At 45.0% G+C, this 21,314-nt stretch overlaps 2 protein-coding genes across 7 annotated transcripts in view; one reads left to right on the top strand and one right to left on the bottom strand.

Moving 5' to 3' along the window:
* Positions 1-21,314, bottom strand: part of LOC130068971 (stonustoxin subunit beta-like) — a 77,396-nt gene that overhangs the window by 32,909 nt on the left and 23,173 nt on the right. The window lies entirely within an intron of this gene.
* LOC130068942 (E3 SUMO-protein ligase RanBP2-like) overlaps positions 2,417-21,314 on the top strand; it is a 211,692-nt gene continuing 192,794 nt past the window's right edge. For 5 of the 6 annotated variants that reach the window (XM_056232599.1, XM_056232595.1, XM_056232598.1 and 2 more), the window contains exons 1-6: positions 2,417-2,581; positions 3,437-3,504; positions 4,228-4,339; positions 14,985-15,137; positions 15,215-15,445; positions 15,634-15,776. In XM_056232599.1, coding sequence (XP_056088574.1) covers positions 2,510-2,581; positions 3,437-3,504; positions 4,228-4,339; positions 14,985-15,137; positions 15,215-15,445; positions 15,634-15,776 — 779 coding nt within the window. In that variant the 5' untranslated portion in view covers positions 2,417-2,509. The remainder of the gene's footprint in view (positions 2,582-3,436; positions 3,505-4,227; positions 4,340-14,984; positions 15,138-15,214; positions 15,446-15,633; positions 15,777-21,314) is intronic. The other variant, XM_056232596.1, reaches the window with a different exon arrangement.

Genomic DNA, 21,314 nt, shown 5'->3' with positions numbered 1-21,314 from the left:
ACAGCCATCTACTGGTTACACAGCAGTATTACAGATGATAAATGGTGCATGACTCAGATGTAAATATTTAGTACTGTAAAATACCTAAAAAAACATTTATATCATTTGTTTGAAATAAATATTTTAAGTCTTCAACTTGTTACTGCATGTGGGAGTTCAAAGCAGTTTGTATTGTTAGATTATAATATGTTTCCTTTATCATTTTCTAGGGAGTTGAGCAACTTTTCCATAAACACAATTCTGCTGCTGACACAGAGGATGGAGTGATAATACCAGAGATCCACACCAGACAATCATCTGACTTAGTTCAGACACATCACCTTTGAATGACTGGGATCTTGATCTTCAGACACCTGATGTATTTTATTGTTATAAAATAGCAAATATTTTAATTTCCTCTAGATCAAAACAAACACAGTCCACAAGTACACACGAGGTTGCACTTTATTCATATTAGTCTATGCTGATCCTGGATTAGCATACCAACAGCATATGAATGGGATAGTTCACCCAAAAATACAATTCTCACTTATTTTACTCACCCTCATGCTGTCCCAGATGCATTTTACTTTCTTTCTACAGATAAACACGAATGAAGATATTAAGGAAAGTAATCCATCTCTGCGAGTCCTAAAGATGCTTTAAAAACCACACACACAGTGAGCGTGATGTCCATGCGACCTCAGTGGACGAAGCAATGCCTTCTGGAGGGAAACAATAGGCTAGAAAAATACTAATAATGTAAACCGTTTAAAACTATTAAAAATCACTTCCGACCAACTGTCATACGTACATGAATTACAATCCACTTGTATTATATGGACTCACAGAGACGGATTATTTCCTTAAAAATCTTTATGTTTATGTGAAGAAAGAAAGTCATATACATCTGGGAAAGGACTATCCTTACCCACCCAGTCCCTGCTTTGCTACTTTTACTATAACAGGAACTGTTCAAAGGATCATAGCATCATTTAAAATGTATATGAATTTTAAATATGTATTCTGTATTTGTAATTGTGCATTTTGTATAGTAATGTATATCATGATAATACTGTGCATTGCATGTATAGTATGCAGGGAATGTTTTGTGGATTCTGGTCTTTCCTGTCACAACATAATCGCATCCAAGACTTTCACTTTGATACTTGTGTATGTGCCGTATTGACAATAAAGAATGTACATTTATTTGAATTCATATTTTTAATCACTTTCATTTAACTGGTTGTATTAGTCACAATTGAAACTGTTGATGATTGTTAAATTTTTAAATGTTACAAGATAATATTAACTAAATTAAATAACTAAATAAAATTATCAGCATGATAAAAAACATTCTTTGTGTGAAATATGTAATGAAATGCCCTTTGAGGTCTGTATCATTTGACAGCAGGCCACGATTGTAATTTTCATATTGTTTGAATTCCTCTTATTAATGTTGGAGTAAATGCATATGCTAACGATGAGTAATGTGATGGCCATGGTTGCCAACCTTGATTACCTGGTTGAAGTGAAACTTTCTTCTTGACGGCTGAATATATCACACACTATGCTAGTATTATTTTTAAATTGTAACACTTCAACCTAATCAGAGCCTAACATGCAAAAGAATCATCAGGAATAAACAAATATTCTCCGAAAACATTGGACACTATACAATATTTTCAGTATTATACAATAGGCCTACTTTAATGTACAATTACACCTGAATAGTGAATAGACTGACTCGATCTCTTGCGCTCCTAAAAGCTTCTGTTGATAAAGTAGTAGCAGCAGGTAAATACAGATCAAATTCAAAAACAAACATAACTTAATATCAGTAAAATTAAATAGAAACCTGCGCATACAGACGCTCACATCCACACGTGTAAACGCAACACTGACGTCTTCACTTCCAGGTCACGAAGCTGTCAATCAAAAACTCAGCAGCCAATGAGAACACACTGCTACTAGCCCCGCCCCCACGAGAGATATGTGTCAGAACTGCGAACGCAAACTCTGGAAGCGCATTTGTAAGTTCAGATCAGCGAAAGAAATATGAGAAATAGTTAGCAAAACATGCTGTGTATTAAGAACGAAGTAAAAAAAAATGTGCCCGCAATTTTTTTCAGTTTCAAAGATATTTTTTTTCAGTTTCAATTTATATTGTCTTCAGTTTCTTGCAAAGTTACGTTCATTTTTATCGGCACAAAAATAATTCCATATGGGCAAAAGCAATCAATAATTTACGGTGAATTATTTCATTAAAAGAAGCAAATTTGATGAATAGCGAATATAGGATAGAGTCTTATTAAGTTTTTTTAAGCACACTGCCGTGTTGTTTCCCAACGGGTGGCGGGACTCGAGTGCGCCATTTCAATAAAACCCCAGAAGAAGACGTCGAGAGGAAAAGGAAGTGGCGTCATTACGTGATCGTGTGTCGAGCAGCCATTGACCAGAGACGCTGCACCGTGTTTAAATGATACTCAGCTAAACCCGCGACGGAGAAGGAGAGTTTGTGACAGCAGCCATGAGGAGGAATAAAGCGGAGGTGGAGCGCTATATTTCCGCAGTTCAGAGCGCCTCTCCCTCTCAGAAACAGGTAAGAAGCGCGAGCCAGGCCGGGTGATGTCAGAGTTAGCCGAGAACGCGCGCGGTCACTCAAACCGTCCAACAGAAGTGCAGCGCTAATGTTGACATGTTTAGCTAACTCTCTTTCACTGCTTTAGCTGAAGTTAGTCTTTAACTAGAACAAAACCCGTAATCCTTGCCCGTTTTCTCTCGCCGTGTCCCGAACCGTGTTTATAACTCATTACTAGCACGTGTTTATTATTATATCTTCTCCCTCGCTGTGGGTAAAAGTGTCTGCTAAGTTAATAAATGTTACTGTAGATGTCCACTTGTTCGCTGTAAACACTTATAATTGAGCAGAACTCAACATTTGAGGTTATAAATGACAATACAAATTTAATAAACCTGATGATTGAGTTGGTATTGGTAGATCTTCGGGTGTTGATTGTGTTCCACACACCCGCATATTGAAGTGTTTAATAAGATCATAACTCATACAGGTTTGGCCTCATATAAATGTAGAAATGATGAATGTTGATGGGCTGATTGATAGTGTTATTGTAATGGCCTCGTCTCTGAACAGTGAGGATAAAGTGCCTGTAGGGCTGGGTAAAAATGATCATTTATCGATTAAAATCGGTTCTCATTTTGCCGAACAGATATCGCTTCATTCATCCTAGAAATCCATCTTTTAGTCTAGGCTGTTTTCAGCGGATGAGCAGAACATTAGAGCAGCAAACACACATCAGTGAACATCAGGAGTGTTAAAGATGCAGACCTCAGTCTCCTGTAATCTCACTTCAGTTCCTGCTTTCAGTGCTGAAGAATATACATTATTACACAGATATTGTTTAATTGTGACACTAACCTGTTTTGTGTCTTGCAGAATTCAGTGAAAGGGTTTCTGTTTGCCAAACTTTACTTTGAGGCTAAAGAATATGAGCTTGCTAAAAGGTAAGTTAACTCCTCTGCTCTGTCTTCTGTGTAATGCCTGTGTGTGTTTCTCTGTGAAGTGATGTGTGTGTGTGTGTGTGTGTCTGTGAACTGATGTGTGTGTGTCTGTGAACTGATGTGTGTGTGTCTGTGAACTGATGTGTGTGTGTCTGTGAACTGATGTGTGTGTGTCTGTGAACTGATGTGTGTGTGTCTGTGAACTGATGTGTGTGTGTCTGTGAACTGATGTGTGTGTGTCTGTGAACTGATGTGTGTGTGTCTGTGAACTGATGTGTGTGTGTCTGTGAACTGATGTGTGTGTCTGTGAACTGATGTGTGTGTGTCTGTGAACTGATGTGTGTGTGTCTGTGAACTGATGTGTGTGTGTCTGTGAACTGATGTGTGTGTGTCTGTGAACTGATGTGTGTGTGTCTGTGAACTGATGTGTGTGTGTCTGTGAACTGATGTGTGTGTGTGTTTCTCTGTGAACTGATGTGTGTGTGTCTGTGAACTGATGTGTGTGTGTGTTTCTCTGTGAACTGATGTGTGTGTGTCTGTGAACTGATGTGTGTGTGTGTTTCTCTGTGAACTGATGTGTGTGTGTCTGTGAACTGATGTGTGTGTGTGTTTCTCTGTGAACTGATGTGTGTGTGTCTGTGAACTGATGTGTGTGTGTGTTTCTCTGTGAACTGATGTGTGTGTGTGTCTGTGAACTGATGTTTCTCTCACACCACTGGATCACAGGCATGTTTCGGAGTATTTGACGGCTCAGCCGAGGGATGCTAAAGCGCACCGGTTCCTCGGGCAGCTGTTCGAGCGGGACGGGGAAACGGACAAAGCTGTGGGATGCTACAAGGTTCGTTCCTTCGTTTACTCTGACGTGTTTCCCTACGGCCTTCGCTCTTTCTTCTCGAGACACACACTGACTGGACAATCTCAATCATACTCACTTTTACCGCAAACTATCAAACGTTAAATCCGTCATAAACCTCATGTCTGCTCATCAGTCGGTCATCCCTGAACATGCAGTATGCAATGCAATAAATACAAAAGGAGGGAAAATAACATTATCATTTACCAGTCACTCTGTAACTGAGACCGGAGGATTTCCCTTAATGACCAAAAAGCAGGATTTACGAATATATTCATCCCAGAATATATTGAATGATAATGAAGTTGTTTTTCTACATTACCCATCATGCATCTAAGCATCCTAGAGCTGGAAAGAGCCCTGACCCTTTACAGCAGCACACCTGCCTCGGTCTGACGGAGTCAGTGCGATTGGTCGAGCGCGTTCACATGAGCGCGTTTATCTCTCACGCTTCAAATCGGGATAGATTGTTTGACATGCGCTCACGAATATACAGAGTTTCCCGGTGTTTGTGCATTTCTATTCTCCTACACTGGTTCTTTATTAGAATGTATTAGAAAGTCTAGTAGTCTTAATATTTTTCGGTCTTTCAGTTTCGGTTTTCAGCCCGATCAGGTGTTCACATGTTCTCTCGATCGATTAGAAAAGGAATAAACCGACCCTTTCAGGCCATGTCCACACGGACACGGGTATTTTTATAACCGGAGTTTTTCCTACAGCGTTTTTAAAAAAAATCCCGTCCACACATGCTCGGTCTCCGTCTACATGAAAACGTAAAAACACACAATCAAGCGCTGTCAAGAGCATGCCACGCCAGCAGGCGGCGATATAACCCTTAACCCTAAAGCCACGTTGGCCAATCAGAAGCGCAAATCTGATGTCAAACACAGCGGATAACGGCGCACACTCTGACGTCGCAAGGCAAAAACCCCGGTTTCACTGTCTACACGACAACACTGTAACCGGCGTTTCTGAAAATCCTCACCCTGGCAGGGGTTTTCAAAAATGTTCGGTTTCAGTGCGTTTTCGTGTGGACGAACGGCCGAACCGCGTAAAAAAAGTCACGGTTATAAAAATACCCGTGTCCGTGTGGACAGGGCCTCAGTCCGATCGAAGTTTCATTGGGATCGAGCTCGGATCGATTACAGGAAGGCTTTCAGCGCGGTTGAGCCGTCAGTCCCGCTCCTAACGGATTATTTGGTTGCATGTAAACGTAGCCAGTATCATGGACATAAGGGCAGAGCAATATCTTTTTATATTTTTATGTATGTTTAAATATCTTTTCTAGTCTATATTTTAGGGCTGGGTATCGATTCAGATGTTCAAATTCGACTCTCGATTTCAACTCCTGATTCTCGCTTCGACTATAATGAATATAGATGTAATACAAATCCTATATTTATAACAAAAAGAACAGTGGACATAAGTTTACAAGTGGTTAATTAATACAAAGAAATTAAGAGCCACAAACCTGTATAAAACTCTTTTTATTTTAGGTACACTATACACTAAATGCATACAATGAATGGACAGGATTTTGATGCAAGATGCTAAATTGATGCTGAAAATTGGAGAAGTCAGAAAAGTCGCACGCCTTGATCAAACAGGATCAGGTTATTTTATGTTTAAGATAGATAGATAAATAAATATCAGTTATCATTTGTTAGACGATTTTTTATTACATTGATCTCACCCACAAATGTTTGTTTTTACAATGGGGTATTTTTTTTGTTAAGAGTTTATGCAACACATGGAAGCTTGATTTCAATCTTTGAATTAAATTGAAAAAAAAAAGAGACACAAATAAAGAGACATAAAAAGAAAAGTTTTTGGGTAGGTCAGAAATACTACAGAAACTGAATAAAGTAATGCAATGTAAAATAACACTGGATAGTCTTTTAGTCCTGACTGAATTAAATACATAGGCTATTAATTCTGATTCCTTACAATTAATGCTATATTATGTTGTTTTAACAACAAAATGAATGACAGACACATATGGCTGCGCTCACTTTAAGAGCTAGTGCACGGATCCATTACTGTTTCATTATACTGTCTGTCACACGCGTATTATGCTTATTTAAGACATAACCGACTGTCTTTACGAGGTTACTCACCAAGACCAGAGTTTTGACATAATTTAGCGTGTTTTTAACTGTTAAAGCGATATAATCCCTGGAAAAGAACTTTTGTTACTGGCGAGCTGTTTGTGAGGCGGATTTAGGCTTTACTGTACAGTTGTGCACGCAGTGAAAACATCTCTGAGAGCGCGCAAGCACTGAATAGTTTAAAATTGCTTGAATGTTTAAACTGGTAAAACTTAAAAAGACGTGAAAATGATAAACGTTAGTTACGATGCGCTGCTGGCCCGATTGTGCAAGTGAATATTCCGTCATGTCCGGACTCCTGAACACGAGTGTGTATCGACCCCTGCTGCGCTCGACGAGAGAGAAGACGTGGCACCGCGAGCCCTGAACATGGGAAAGATCGATTCGTGGCCGATGAGAATAGATTTTGAATCGACCACATTTAAAAAAACGATTAATCGATTTTTTTTTGCCCAGCCCTACTATATTTCCATCTTGTAATGCTGCCGTTTTGGTTTTTATTTATTTATATAATTTATTAGTAATAGAGCACACACTGAGTTTTTTAATGGGTTATGTTATAGCCCTACTTGTTTTTAATGTCTTAATGAAATATCTGTATTGACTACATGATCATATCGCGTATTATTTACCGCCATGCGAGCCACATCGTATCAAGTATCGTGAGTAACAGTGCCCACGGCAGTCAGCTGAGGAGTTAACGCTAGTAATGCTGGGAAATATCTGAGGTTTCTAATGCTGGTTTTCCGCAGTGTCGATACACGGGTAACTCCTGCGTCTCCTTTCTCTCGGACACACTGCAGTCTGTGTGTTGATATTCAGTGATATAGTGTGTTACTGCATGTTTCAGAGTGAAGCGCGGCACTGTGTTCATTTACACGCGCTCAGCTCATGATCCGGTGTTTCCAGCGTCTCAGAGCGGCTTCACAGTGAGTGAATGCAGTGAACTCCATCTGTACATGAGCTGCCAGTCCAAACCTGCTCTGGTTCATCAGCTCAAGCTCTTATTACCTTTTAATAACCGGCTGTTATATCAATCTGCGTATGTGATAAACATAAGTTATGCTCAACTTTGGTAACTCTGGAGTAAAACGGCTCTATATTTAAAGGGGACCTATTATGCAACAGTGTTTCCCCTACCCGCCCCCTCATATCGCCCCCCGCCCCCCCATGAAAGAGTGACAAAAACATATTAAAATAAATTAAAATGAAGCATGAGCAGTAACTTTAGCGGCGATGCAGAGAACGCGGACGGAAGCGCGGAATCCAGTCATAAACACTGAATTTTCTGTATAAAGTTTTTTTTTGTCCATTTTTTTTTTATGAATAAATAAAAAGCAGTTCAGTACACTTGAAATCAAATCGCAATATAGCTAGACTGTGTGAATATTAAACCACACACACACCTACTGAAGTGTGACGCTCGAGCTGTTTTTTGCCTATACGAGGACACGCATGCATGAACTTCAGCTCCAGACTCCAGAGCCGCTCTGAGAGCATTTATCCGCTTCGGTTGAGGAAAACTATCACCATGTCAAACACACAAACTCAAAGGTCTTCACGGCAACCCTGTAACACTCTCAATATTAGTGAGGAGACATCAATAAAGAGACAGAGAATTCAGTCATTTCCGGATGCACAAAGATGTGTATTATACAAACACCCAGAATAAATGTATATCTTTCTTCACTTGAGTAAAGTCCATCTTATCATAACTTAGAGCAGTTCCCATAGTCTTTGCACAAACAGATGAACCAGATATCTCTTACCGCTCATTTTAGTCCCAGCCCCATTTACCCCAGTCCTTTGTGTGGCATTACATCAGGAAGTCCAATCAGTCACGAAGCACTCCATGAAGACACAAGTAAATCCTGCCAGCGAGGCATTTGCTGCAAACAAGGATATCCACCTGGTAACTAAGAGAGGCGTCAATTGGAAAAGTTCCCGGGAAACAACCACCACCACACACTGGTTCCTACCCCTTATATACATCTGAAATCATCATTCATGAAAGAAAACACCAGAGAGGAAGAAACAAAAACAGGACACAATACAAGAGTCCAGTACAGCATTATAGAAAATGGAGTCAAAAGAACTTCATAGTATTAGAAATCAAGATATACCACTTGATAACCTTAACACAATTTCCACTCTTACATAACACACTGACATAAATTAAGTATACATATGTAGAGGTGCCACAACCCGCCAAAATAAAAGTTTGGTTTAATGTGACAGATATATATTACTGTTGTACAGTAGTATTTAGATACGTCTCAATGTAATAATACTAACACTAACTTTAAGGAATAATCAATTTTTCTTCCATGTTTTAATTTGAACAGTAAAGCTCATTGTGCAGCATGTAGTTTGACAAAGTTTGTTCAATTTCATATGATTAAAATAAATTAATGTTTTATGTCCTCATTTAATTACCATAAAAAACACAACACCGAATTTATGTGAGGGGAAAAAAACATTTCATAGAATTTTTTTAAAGTTTAATAATTGTATAAGTTTCATGATTTCAATTAATTAGACATGCTTTTTGATAGCTAAAACTTTTGCACCACGTATCCGTAACGCGCCCGCTCCGCGACACTGGGGAGAATAAATGGGGAAAAAAAATCTAATCGGGTAAAAATCTAATCGAACCGTAGCCAGCAGTTTGAATGGAGTTTGAATGGTGTTTTGACAATTCAGAGCCAACGAATCACGAATACGAAAAAACGCAGTGTGCAATGGCCTTTATTCTGTATTTTTTTCTGTGCGTGCACACACACACACACACACACACACACACAAACACACACAACCTGACGCGTGCAGCCCTGCACATAGACAGAGCAGCGCGCAAGGACTGACTGAGCTCTCTTTCGCGTCTGAATGGACAAATACACACAACATTATGTCTAAATGTCCGTTTTGGAGAGTATTCACTTAAACGCAGTCAGTTATGTCTTTACAGAACGTACAGTTGTGAGAATATCGGATGTGCATCAGTGCAATTGGATCTGCACACTCGGTCTTAAAGTGACAGTGCGTAATAAACCTAATGCCGTCTGTGCACTTAATCAAACAACAAAATAAAAAGAGAAAAGCATTCACTGCTCTTTAATAGCTTTAATAAGGATTAATTAGATTTAATTCATACAAATAAATATGTCTGCTTGAAAGAATAAAGAATGATGTACGGCACCCCCTTTTTTAGTTTAAGCCACTGCCCTTCAAAATGTCTGTGCACGGCCCTGCTGATGTTAGTTGTAACGAGTGTTTCTGTGTATGTTGTTGATAATGAAAGAGAGAGAGTTTATGGATAAGACTTTAATGCGTGCGCACTTACACTGTTTATTTTCTGCAGTGAAAATGAAAGGTTCATCTTGCTTCATCATGTACAATAAACTTCATATTCGCGAGTAAACGCGATCATCTCTTCCTCAGTTACAGAATAAACATGAATGGACACCTGAAGTATGTTGAAAGATAGTCAACTTACTGAAAGGCATCATAACTCGTGTAATCGCTCAGTGTTTCAGCAGCGGAAAGACCTCAATAAAACAGCATAGCTTGTCACTAGCATTATATTTACCTCAGCAGAAGTCATTCAGTGTCCACAACTGGTTGGTTCCTAGAGAAATGAACTCTTGCACTAAATAAATGCACTATATTAGCCTATTACATTTTACTTAAAGGGCACCTATTATGGCATTTAAAACGTTCCTAATATCGTTTTGGGAGTCCCCAACAACAGTTTTACATGCATGCAATGACAAAAAACACTTTTGTTGTCTTATAATATGCATTTATTTTTACCGGATTTGTAGCCTGGGAAATTCAGATTTGCTCTGCAAGTAGGTCTGGCAAAGAGCTCATTGAAGTCCATTTCCAATCCGCCGAAATCGCGGCACCAATCAGAAACGCTGGGGCGGGCTTTACTCGATGACGACAGCACAGCGACGGTGAAGCAGATTTTGTACATTTGCAAAGATGGATGCCGCCGTGGAACTATGTGTGACGGTTATAGTTGAACACCGTCATTAGAACTCGATAACCGCCAAAACCATGTTATTAAAATATTTTTTACAAACATTTTTTATCATAGAGAATGTTTATACTAATATCATCTTACGAGGGAAACGGAGGCGGAGTTAGTGGTGCTCCGGAGGCTGAGTGCTGGAGATGATTCGGGAGAGGTCTGTGCCCCTTTACCGATCGGAGCGCGCGCTGACACGGAGGAAAGCCTTGTTTATACTCGACGCGTCCGTGTGCACGGGTATTTTGTAACAGCGCGCGCGGCGCAGCATCCGAGGATGAACGACTTCAAGCCGAATCTGCCCGAGCCGTACGTCTCACGCACCGGCACCCAGTTTGCGCGTCTAAATTGCAAAGTTTTTCTTGTTAAGGTTTTGTTTACTGTGTGTGATTTATTTAATGGAAAGCACATTCACTTCCAGTTGTCTTGCTGTTAATTTTAAATAAACGTAGAGCCAGTAGATAATCAGTGTCAGCAAGTTGTTCTATAACAGACGAACGTCGCTCTGCATGCGTCATCTCCTTCATCGCTCTGATTGGTTTTAGGTCTATCCAATTGCGCCCAGAGGCATTTGAGCTATGTCCGTTGGTGACGCCCCTTTGGAAATGATTTGTCTATGAAGCTTTGCCAGACCATAACTCAAGTTACAACTGAGAATGGTCTGGTTTTAACCAGGCTACCGGATTTGCTCACCGACTCCCAAATGATTCGTTCAACGACTAATTTTTCCAAACCCCTCCTTTGCGTGACGCTAATCTGCGGTGATTGGTCAGATGACCCAGTCAGTTATTGTTTGCGTTAGCCCAACGCTTAAACATATTGATAAAGCACTGCAGTACTACAAGGTATTGCTCTATTCTTTATAACAACGACATTTCACATATAAAAAAAAAAAAAATTGACATTGGAGACCTAGAAGCTGAGCGTAACTTACACAACACACTAGGGATGCAACGGTACACGGTAAAATCCCGGACCGTTCGGTCAGCCCTGCACGGGACAATCTACCCTCGTGTCCCGCGGGACTTCAGTTTTCCATTGAGTTCGCGCTGATCCTTTTAGTTTTTGCTTTAAGCCTTGTTAATACTCGACGCGTCCGCACGAGCGCGAGTCTCCGCTGACTGCGCGCGCACCTCTTCAAACGGACGAGGCGTTACTGTCTATTGTTTATACTTGACGCGCTCGCCGTTGTGCTATTCTGTGAAACGACAGGGGGCGACTCCGAGTAATTCTCCTCTAAACCACCAGGAATCAGCAGTGAAGAAGTAGTTTGCTGTTTATTAGTAGTTTATTAATTGCTGATTCATAAAAGAGTAATAAATGCAGTAGGTTTATTGTAGCCTACTTTCACTGCATGTAAACTAGTTAAACAATTGAAGCCTGAGTGTTTAAACCTTAATTTCATCAGCAGGGCTTACTTCTGCTATTGTAGGCTTATTTTGTACATGTAACCAATTACTTTAGACAAGTGCAAACTGGGTGCTTAATGCAAATGTGTTCCTATTCACAAAATGAGAGGCTTTTATGGTCGCCCATCAATGCAAATGTCTCTGTGTATAGAAGGATCATAAACATGCTGGTACAGACGTACCAGTTCGGCCTGATTCGGCTCGAAGTCGTTCATCTTCACAGAAACACAGAAAGATAACCGGTGCATTGGGGTTCCATACACATTGATGTTCTTCCTACTGTGACATTCTGTTTATGCTCATAAGAAAAATAAAACATATTTTTGGGATGAAATAGCAGTCTCTTTCTGCACAAAACATGTACCGAAACCGAACCGAGACCGTGGCCCAAAAACCGAGGTACGGACCGTACCGTAGGCTATCTGTACCGTTGCACCCCTACAACACACACAAATACTTGAGCATGCTACAAAACACAAAAGCAACAATTATTAATAATACTTACAGGTTGTAATTCGGAGGAGGAAGCCGATCCAAATAAAACTGGTACTGAACCTTCCTTCAGCATCAACCGGCTCGCGAATCCACACTTGAAAGCATTTAATGACGCGAACACAGCACAAGGTTCGGCCTATACTTGTGTGGTATAGTTGTATGAACTGTAGCCACTTAGTCTTCAAATGCTCGTCCCTGGGCAGTGAAAAAAGTTCGCTTTTGATTCGCTCTTCAGAACACAGCGTCTCGTCGACATGATGTTTTGAAGTTTACCCTGGTGTCTGCGCGCGCAATGAGTGGGCGTATCTTATTCAAATAACTTGTCAAGTTGACGTCATCTAGATAGAGAAAAAGCATTGTTCGTCTATCGATTCAGATCAGCGACTCAGTCGACTCTTACTTTTGAGAGACCATAACTTTGTATACGGTGAACTTTCATATTTAAAACTTTGCAGGTTGTGTTCGTTCACTTAGATCTGTTACACACTACATGAAAGGTAACTTTCAAAATCCCATAATAGGTGCCCTTTAACCTGTTAAAGCTGCAGTAGGGAGTTTTGAGAAAACGTGGACTTAGCCTGAAAATTTGAACAAGCACAACTTCCAGGTCCCTGCACCCCCTTGCTCTCTGCTGCGCTACAGCCCTCCCTCCACAGCTCGTCCTCCACAGCGGAGCCCGTCGTGAACGCGCAGGCTAGTAAACAGGCCCACCGATGACAGCGGATAAAAAGTTATATGGCACATTCACTAATAGGGACTAAACGTCAATAATATGCTTTACATTGACTATGGCCTGCCCATACTTTGACTACAAACTTGGTCCTCAAATCATTATGTATTTTCCAATAGCCTAATGTAACTTTATAACGTTGCACTCTTTCTATAAGTTATAAATAGCTAGTAAGATAACGTTAATATAACGGTAACTAACGTTACAGCATGTAAGTAATTATTCTAGCGATATATAATGCTAGATGAGGTGTGCTAGTACATTATTTCAGCGACATGACAAGCCAGTGAATTAGCAGGTTTCAATTGTTGCTTAGCGGAGTGCGTGACATTTTATCTACATGTTATGCGGCTAGAGTTTTGACACCGAGTCAATGGGCTCTGTGTAATTCTTTCTTTTTCGCTTGTTTATCGTCATCAGTCTTTTTCCTTTTACCTCTTTGTTTTATGAGCAGGTGTCACTCGAGAATTGGCAGTTTAGGTTGTTTCTCCGTCATAAGCACAGCTGCAGCACGCCGGCAATCTTGAGTTTGAACGACGGCTCGCGCTGTGCAAGAGAGGGGTGTGATCAGCGCATACACGAGCGTGATTGACACTGCTAAGACACTCCTCCTGGCTCTGATTGGTTGTTTCTGACCGGGAGCGTGTATTTCTGCAAATGGCAATAGGACCACTAGGAGGAGCCAGAGGAGCTTGATTTTTCATATTCATATTCTACTGTCAGGACATAATGACAGTTTTTAGCAAATACATTTTTTCAAAAGTTACCTACAGCTGCTTTAATATTGATTTAATGTTTAACATATCTTTCATGAAAATGACAGCAACTGTGTCAATTATTATATTTCAATAACAAATTAGAGTAAAACCAAGTTAATGCAAAAACTGCCTTACGTTCAGTTTACATGTTTTCATACAATGTGTTGGGTGTTGATTATTATATCTAAAAAATAAATAGCATCTGAATTTAGGCTAAAAGTTTAGGCTCTGTTGTTAACCTTTAATGTTATAGTAATGTGCGGCTCCCTATATAGTTTACAGCATTAGCAGATTTTTTTTTAATCCTTGCAAAACGTTTAATTGTACTTTAATTCATTTAAAGACAGACGCTGCTTTTTTTTTTTTTTTTTTTTTTAAACAGCGGTTTGATGAAAAAAATAATTTTAGCTTTCTAAACCGAACCGAACCGAACCGAGACGTCAAAACCGTGGGAAAACCGTACCGTCAGTTTTGTGTATCGTTACACCCCTATTCAGCATATATTCTCTGGCTCTGTGGGCATTATTGTCCGACTCCGGGTCGAACTGAAGACTGTTGACCGTTTCAATGCGTGACATTGTCCTGTTTTGTTGCCACCGGAGCACAAGCTCTTGAAGCTCCGCCCTCTTCTACAAAGGGGGCGGGGAGCAAGAGCTCATTTGCATTTAAAGGGACGCACAAAAAAATGGCACATTTTTGCTCACCCCCAAAAAGTGGCGATTTTAACGTGTTGTAAAAAATAATCCATGGGGTATTTTGAGCTAAAACTTCACATACACACTCTGGGGACATTAGAGACTTATTTTACATCTATTAAAAATGGGCATAATAGGTGCTCTTTAAGCACATATAAACACCTGAACCAAAAGCGATGAGACTTGTTTTACAGAAATGGAAGTTTGTTGATCATAACCCCTGTTGGTTTATCTCAAGGGTATCAGATCGTCTCTCCTCACATTCAGTTATAACACAGTTAGTCCGTGTGAAGCACATCAGAATTATTCTGCCCTTGGTTTCCAAGGACATTGCATTGTTGAACTTCTAATGCACTTTTAAAGTTTAAGCATGTAATGCTGATGTTTGTTTCTGAACTCCAGCGTTCAGTGGATCTGAATCCGGCTCAGTCAGACCTGGTTCTGAAGCTGGCGGAGCTGCTGTGCGGGAAACCGGAGCCTGACAACCGGGCCGAGTACTGGGTGGAGAAAGCTGCCAAGCTGCTGCCGGGACATCCCAACGTCTTCAACCTGAGGGTCAGTGCGCACTTCCGATCCCATCCACATCCCATCCCATCTGTCCTCTGAGTTCACCCTCTCTCTCTCTGATGCAGGAGAAGCTTCTGAGCACACGAGGACAGAACGGCTCCATCCAGCTGTACGAGCTGCTTCAGTCTGAGCTCAAGCTGCGGCCCGATGACTCTTACATCAATGACCGGCTGGTGCGTCTGTACAGTGCAGACGGCCGGCACGACGAGGCGGTGAAGCACTGTCTGGAGGTGGAGAAGACCGGCCTTCTGAGGGACCGTCTGGAGTGGTACGAGCTTCTGGTCAGCACCCTTCAGGTCAGTGATCGTCTCATCTCCTCTTATGTTAGACAAGCTGACTCTTAACCTCAGGGTTCAGTGTTGGGTCCAATTTTATTTAACATTTACATGCTTCCACTTGGGCAGATCATCAGGAAATATGGTCTTGGGTATCACTGCTACCCGGATGATACGCAGATTTACATCACCACTCTTCTGTGTTTCAGGAGTATCTCTACCGGCCAAGCGTGGCATCGAACGAGCAGGCGTCGCGCAAGTTTCACAAGGAGCTGCTGCTGGCGCTCTGCAGCCGCGTCCGACTGACGCTGAAGGAGAAGAGCTGTGAGGAGAGTGCTGATGCTCTCTGGAGGTACGCCAACTCCAGCCTGTCGGGACACTACCACAACACTGCACACATGCTCCAAGATTTCACCAACTCAACGTATAATCTTATAATCCCTTTAATGTGTGCTGAAGGATCGCTGTTGAACCGATCATCTCTTCCTCTATACTACTAGTTACAGCAGCAAATAAACATGAAGGAACAACTTACTGAAATCAATCATGTCTCATGCAATCGCTCAATCAGTGTTTCAACCACGGAAAGACGTCAATAAAACAACTTGAGAACAATGTCACGTAACACCACATTTACCTAAGAAAAGCCATTCAGTGACCATAAACTCGATGGTCAGCTAGAATATACACTATATTGCCAAAAGTATTGGGACAACCCTTCAAATCATTAAACTCAGGTGTTCCAATCACTTCCATGACCACAGTTGTATAAATCAAACACTAGGCATGCAGACGCTTCTACAAACATTAGTGAAAGAATGGATCGCTCTCAGGAGCTCAGTGAACTCAAGCGTGGGGTAAGTGGGGCAAAGCGTGGGGTAAGGTGGTGTAGAGCGTAGGACGCAGTGGTGTAGAGCGTGGGATGCGGTGGAGTAAAACCTGGGGTGCAGTGGAGTAAAACCTGGGGTGGAGTAAAGCATAGGACCCAGTGGCGTAAAGCGTGTGGTGCGGTTGAGTAAAGCGTGGGGTGCGGTTGAGTAAAACCTGGGGTGCAGTGGAGTAAAGCGTGGGGTGCGGTGGAGTAAAACCTGGGGTGCGGTGGAGTAAAACCTGGGGTGCGGTGGAGTAAAACCTGGGGTGCGGTGGCGTAAAGCGTGGGGTGCGGTGGCGTAAAGCGTGGGGTGCAGTGGCGTAAAGCGTGGGATGCAGTGGCGTAAAGCGTGGGGTGCAGTGGCGTAAAGCGTGGGGTGCAGTGGCGGAAAGCGTGGGGTGCAGTGGCGTAAAGCGTGGGGTGCAGTGGCGTAAAGCGTGGGGTGCAGTGGCGTAAAGCGTGGGGTGCAGTGGCGTAAAGCGTGGGGTGCAGTGGCGTAAAGCGTGGGGTGCAGTGGCGTAAAGCGTGGGGTGCAGTGGCGTAAAGCGTGGGGTGCAGTGGCGTAAAGCGTGGGGTGCAGTGGCGTAAAGCGTGGGGTGCAGGGCGTAAAGCGTGGGGTGCAGTGGCGTAAAGCGTGGGGTGCAGTGGCGTAAAGCGTGGGGTGCAGTGGCGTAAAGCGTGGGGTGGGATGCAGTGGAGTAAAGCGTGGGGTGCAGTGGAGTAAAGCGTGGGGTGGGGTGCAGTGGCGTAAAGCGTGGGGTGCAGTGGCGTAAAGCGTGGGGTGCAGTGGCGTAAAGCGTGGGGTGCAGGGCGTAAAGCGTGGGGTGCAGTGGCGTAAAGCGTGGGGTGCAGTGGCGTAAAGCGTGGGGTGCAGTGGCGTAAAGCGTGGGGTGGGATGCAGTGGAGTAAAGCGTGGGGTGGGATGCAGTGGTGTAAAGCGTGGGGTGCAGTGGAGTAAAGCGTGGGGTGCAGTGGCGTAAAGCGTGGGGTGCAGTGGCGTAAAGCGTGGGGTGCAGTGGAGTAAAGCGTGCGGTGCAGTGGAGTAAAGCGTGCGGTGCAGTGGCGTAAAGCGTGGGGTGCAGTGGCGTAAAGCGTGGCGTGCAGTGGAGTAAAGCGTGGGATGCAGTGGCGTAAAGCGTCGGGTGCAGTGGCGTAAAGCGTGTGATGCAGTGGAGTAAAGCGTGGGATGCAGTGGAGTAAAGCGTGGGGTGCAGTGGCGTAAAGCGTGGGATGCAGTGGAGTAAAGCGTGGCATGCAGTGGAGTAAAGCGTGGGGTGCAGTGGCGTAAAGCGTGGGATGCAGTGGAGTAAAGCGTGGCATGCAGTGGAGTAAAGCGTGGGGTGCAGTGGCGTAAAGCGTGGGGTGCAGTGGCGTAAAGCGTGGGGTGCAGTGGCGTAAAGCGTGTGATGCAGTGGAGTAAAGCGTGGGATGCAGTGGAGTAAAGCGTGGGGTGCAGTGGCGTAAAGCGTGGGGTGCAGTGGCGTAAAGCGTGGCGTGCAGTGGCGTAAAGCGTGGCATGCAGTGGCGTAAAGCGTGTGATGCAGTGGAGTAAAGCGTGGGATGCAGTGGAGTAAAGCGTGGGGTGCAGTGACGTAAAGCGTGGGGTGCAGTGGCGTAAAGCGTGGGATGCAGTGGAGTAAAGCGTGGCATGCAGTGGCGTAAAGCGTGGGATGCAGTGGCGTAAAGCGTGGGGTGGGATGCAGTGGAGTAAAGCGTGGGGTGCAGTGGCGTAAAGCGTGGGATGCAGTGGAGTAAAGCGTGGCATGCAGTGGAGTAAAGCGTGGGATGCAGTGGCGTAAAGCGTGGGGTGGGATGCAGTGGAGTAAAGCGTGGGGTGCAGTGGCGTAAAGCGTGGGGTGCAGTGGAGTGAAGCGTGGGATGCAGTGGCGTAAAGCGTGGGGTGCAGTGGCGTAAAGCGTGGGATGCAGTGGAGTAAAGCGTGGGGTGCAGTGGCGTAAAGCGTGGGATGCAGTGGAGTAAAGCGTGGCATGCAGTGGAGTAAAGCGTGGGGTGGGATGCAGTGGAGTAAAGCGTGGGGTGCAGTGGAGTAAAGCGTGGGGTGCAGTGGAGTGAAGCGTGGGATGCAGTGGAGTAAAGCGTGGGGTGCAGTGGAGTAAAGCGTGGGGTGCAGTGGAGTGAAGCGTGGGGTGCAGTGGCGTAAAGCGTGGGGTGCAGTGGCGTAAAGCGTGGGATGCAGTGGAGTTAAGCGTGGGGTGCAGTGGAGTAAAGCGTGGGGTGCAGTGGAGTGAAGCGTGGGGTGCAGTGGCGTAAAGCGTGGGGTGCAGTGGCGTAAAGCGTGGGGTGCAGTGGCGTAAAGCGTGGGATGCAGTGGAGTTAAGCGTGGGGTGCAGTGGCGTAAAGCGTGGGATGCAGTGGAGTAAAGCGTGGCATGCAGTGGAGTAAAGCGTGGGGTGGGATGCAGTGGAGTAAAGCGTGGGGTGCAGTGGCGTAAAGCGTGGGGTGCAGTGGAGTGAAGCGTGGGGTGCAGTGGCGTAAAGCGTGGGATGCAGTGGAGTAAAGCGTGGGGTGCAGTGGCGTAAAGCGTGGGATGCAGTGGAGTAAAGCGTGGCATGCAGTGGAGTAAAGCGTGGGGTGCAGTGGAGTAAAGATTGGGATGCAGTGGAGTAAAGCGTGGGATGCAGTGTCGTAAAGCGTGGGGTGCAGTGGAGTAAAGCGTGGGATGCAGTGGAGTAAAGCGTGGCATGCAGTGGAGTAAAGCGTGTGATGCAGTGGAGTAAAGCGTGTGATGCAGTGGAGTAAAGCGTGGGATGCAGTGGAGTAAAGCGTGGCATGCAGTGGAGTAAAGCGTGGGATGCAGTGGCGTAAAGCGTGGGGTGCAGTGGAGTAAAGCGTGGGATGCAGTGGAGTAAAGCGTGGGATGCAGTGGCGTAAAGCGTGGGGTGGAGTAAAGCGTGGGATGCAGTGGTGTAAAGCGTGGGGTGCAGTGGTGTAAAGCGTGGGATGCAGTGGAGTAAAGCGTGGCATGCAGTGGAGTAAAGCGTGGGGTGCAGTGGAGTAAAGATTGGGATGCAGTGGAGTAAAGCGTGGGATGCAGTGTCGTAAAGCGTGGGGTGCAGTGGAGTAAAGCGTGGGATGCAGTGGAGTAAAGCGTGGCATGCAGTGGAGTAAAGCGTGTGATGCAGTGGAGTAAAGCGTGTGATGCAGTGGAGTAAAGCGTGGGATGCAGTGGAGTAAAGCGTGGCATGCAGTGGAGTAAAGCGTGGGATGCAGTGGCGTAAAGCGTGGGGTGCAGTGGAGTAAAGCGTGGGATGCAGTGGAGTAAAGCGTGGGATGCAGTGGAGTAAAGCGTGGGATGCAGTGGCGTAAAGCGTGGGGTGGAGTAAAGCGTGGGATGCAGTGGTGTAAAGCGTGGGATGCAGTGGAGTAAAGCGTGGGGTGCAGTGGCGTAAAGCGTGGGGTGCAGTGGCGTAAAGCGTGGGGTGCAGTGGCGTAAAGCGTGGCATGCAGTGGAGTAAAGCGTGGCATGCAGTGGAGTAAAGCGTGGGATGCAGTGGCGTAAAGCGTGGGGTGCTGTGGAGTAAAGCGTGGGATGCAGTGGTGTAAAGCGTGGGGTGCAGTGGCGTAAAGCGTGGCATGCAGTGGAGTAAAGCGTGGCATGCAGTGGAGTAAAGCTTGGGAAGCAGTGGCGTAAAGCGTGGGATGCAGTGGAGTAAAGCGTGGGGTGCAGTGGCGTAAAGCGTGGGATGCAGTGGCGTAAAGCGTGGGATGCAGTGGCGTAAAGCGTGGGATGCAGTGGAGTAAAGCGTGGCATGCAGTGGCGTAAAGCGTGGGATGCAGTGGCGTAAAGCGTGGGATGCAGTGGCGTAAAGCGTGGGATGCTGTGGCGTAAAGCGTGGGATGCAGTGGAGTAAAGCGTGGCATGCAGTGGAGTAAAGCGTGGCATGCAGTGGAGTAAAGCGTGGGATGCAGTGGCGTAAAACGTGGCATGCAGTGGAGTAAAGCGTGGCATGCAGTGGAGTAAAGCGTGGGATGCAGTGGAGTAAAGCGTGGGATGCAGTGGCGTAAAGCGTGGGATGCAGTGGAGTAAAGCTTGGGAAGCAGTGGAGTAAAGCGTGGGATGCAGTGGCGTAAAACGTGGCATGCAGTGGAGTAAAGCGTGGCATGCAGTGGAGTAAAGCGTGGGATGCAGTGGAGTAAAGCGTGGGGTGCAGTGGAGTGAAGCGTGGGATGCAGTGGAGTAAAGCTTGGGAAGCAGTGGCGTAAAGCGTGGGATGCAGTGGAGTAAAGCTTGGGAAGCAGTGGAGTAAAGCGTGGGATGCAGTGGAGTAAAGCTTGGGAAGCAGTGGCGTAAAGCGTGGGATGCAGTGGAGTAAAGCTTGGGAAGCAGTGGCGTAAAGCGTGGGATGCAGTGGCGTAAAGCGTGGGGTGCAGTGGCGTAAAGCGTGGGATGCAGTGGAGTAAAGCGTGGGGTGCAGTGGCGTAAAGCGTGGGATGCAGTGGAGTAAAGCGTGGGGTGCAGTGGCGTAAAGCGTGTGATGCAGTGGCGTAAAGCGTGGGATGCAGTGGAGTAAAGCGTGGGGTGCAGTGGCGTAAAGCGTGTGATGCAGTGGCGTAAAGCGTGGGGTGCAGTGGAGTAAAGCGTGGGGTGCAGTGGCGTAAAGCGTGTGATGCAGTGGCGTAAAGCGTGGGGTGCAGTGGCGTAAAGCGTGGGGTGCAGTGGAGTAAAGCGTGGGGTGCAGTGGAGTAAAGCGTGGGGTGCAGTGGAGTAAAGCGTGTGATGCAGTGGAGTAAAGCGTGGGGTGCAGTGGAGTAAAGCGTGTGATGCAGTGGAGTAAAGCGTGGCGTGCAGTGGAGTAAAGCGTGGGGTGCAGTGGCGTAAAGCGTGGGGTGCAGTGGAGTAAAGCGTGGGGTGCAGTGGAGTAAAGCGTGGGGTGCAGTGGAGTAAAGCGTGTGATGCAGTGGAGTAAAGCGTGGCGTGCAGTGGCGTAAAGCGTGGGATGCAGTGGAGTAAAGCGTGGGGTGCAGTGGAGTAAAGCGTGGGATGCAGTGGCGTAAAGC

Source organism: Rhinichthys klamathensis, unplaced genomic scaffold, assembly GCF_029890125.1.
Source record: "Rhinichthys klamathensis goyatoka isolate OS25496 unplaced genomic scaffold, OSU_Roscu_1.1 h1tg000350l_1, whole genome shotgun sequence".
In the NCBI taxonomy this organism is placed as follows: domain Eukaryota; kingdom Metazoa; phylum Chordata; class Actinopteri; order Cypriniformes; family Leuciscidae; genus Rhinichthys; species Rhinichthys klamathensis.
Note: the sequence above shows the minus strand (reverse complement) of the source record. Positions and strands in the feature narration are given on the sequence as shown.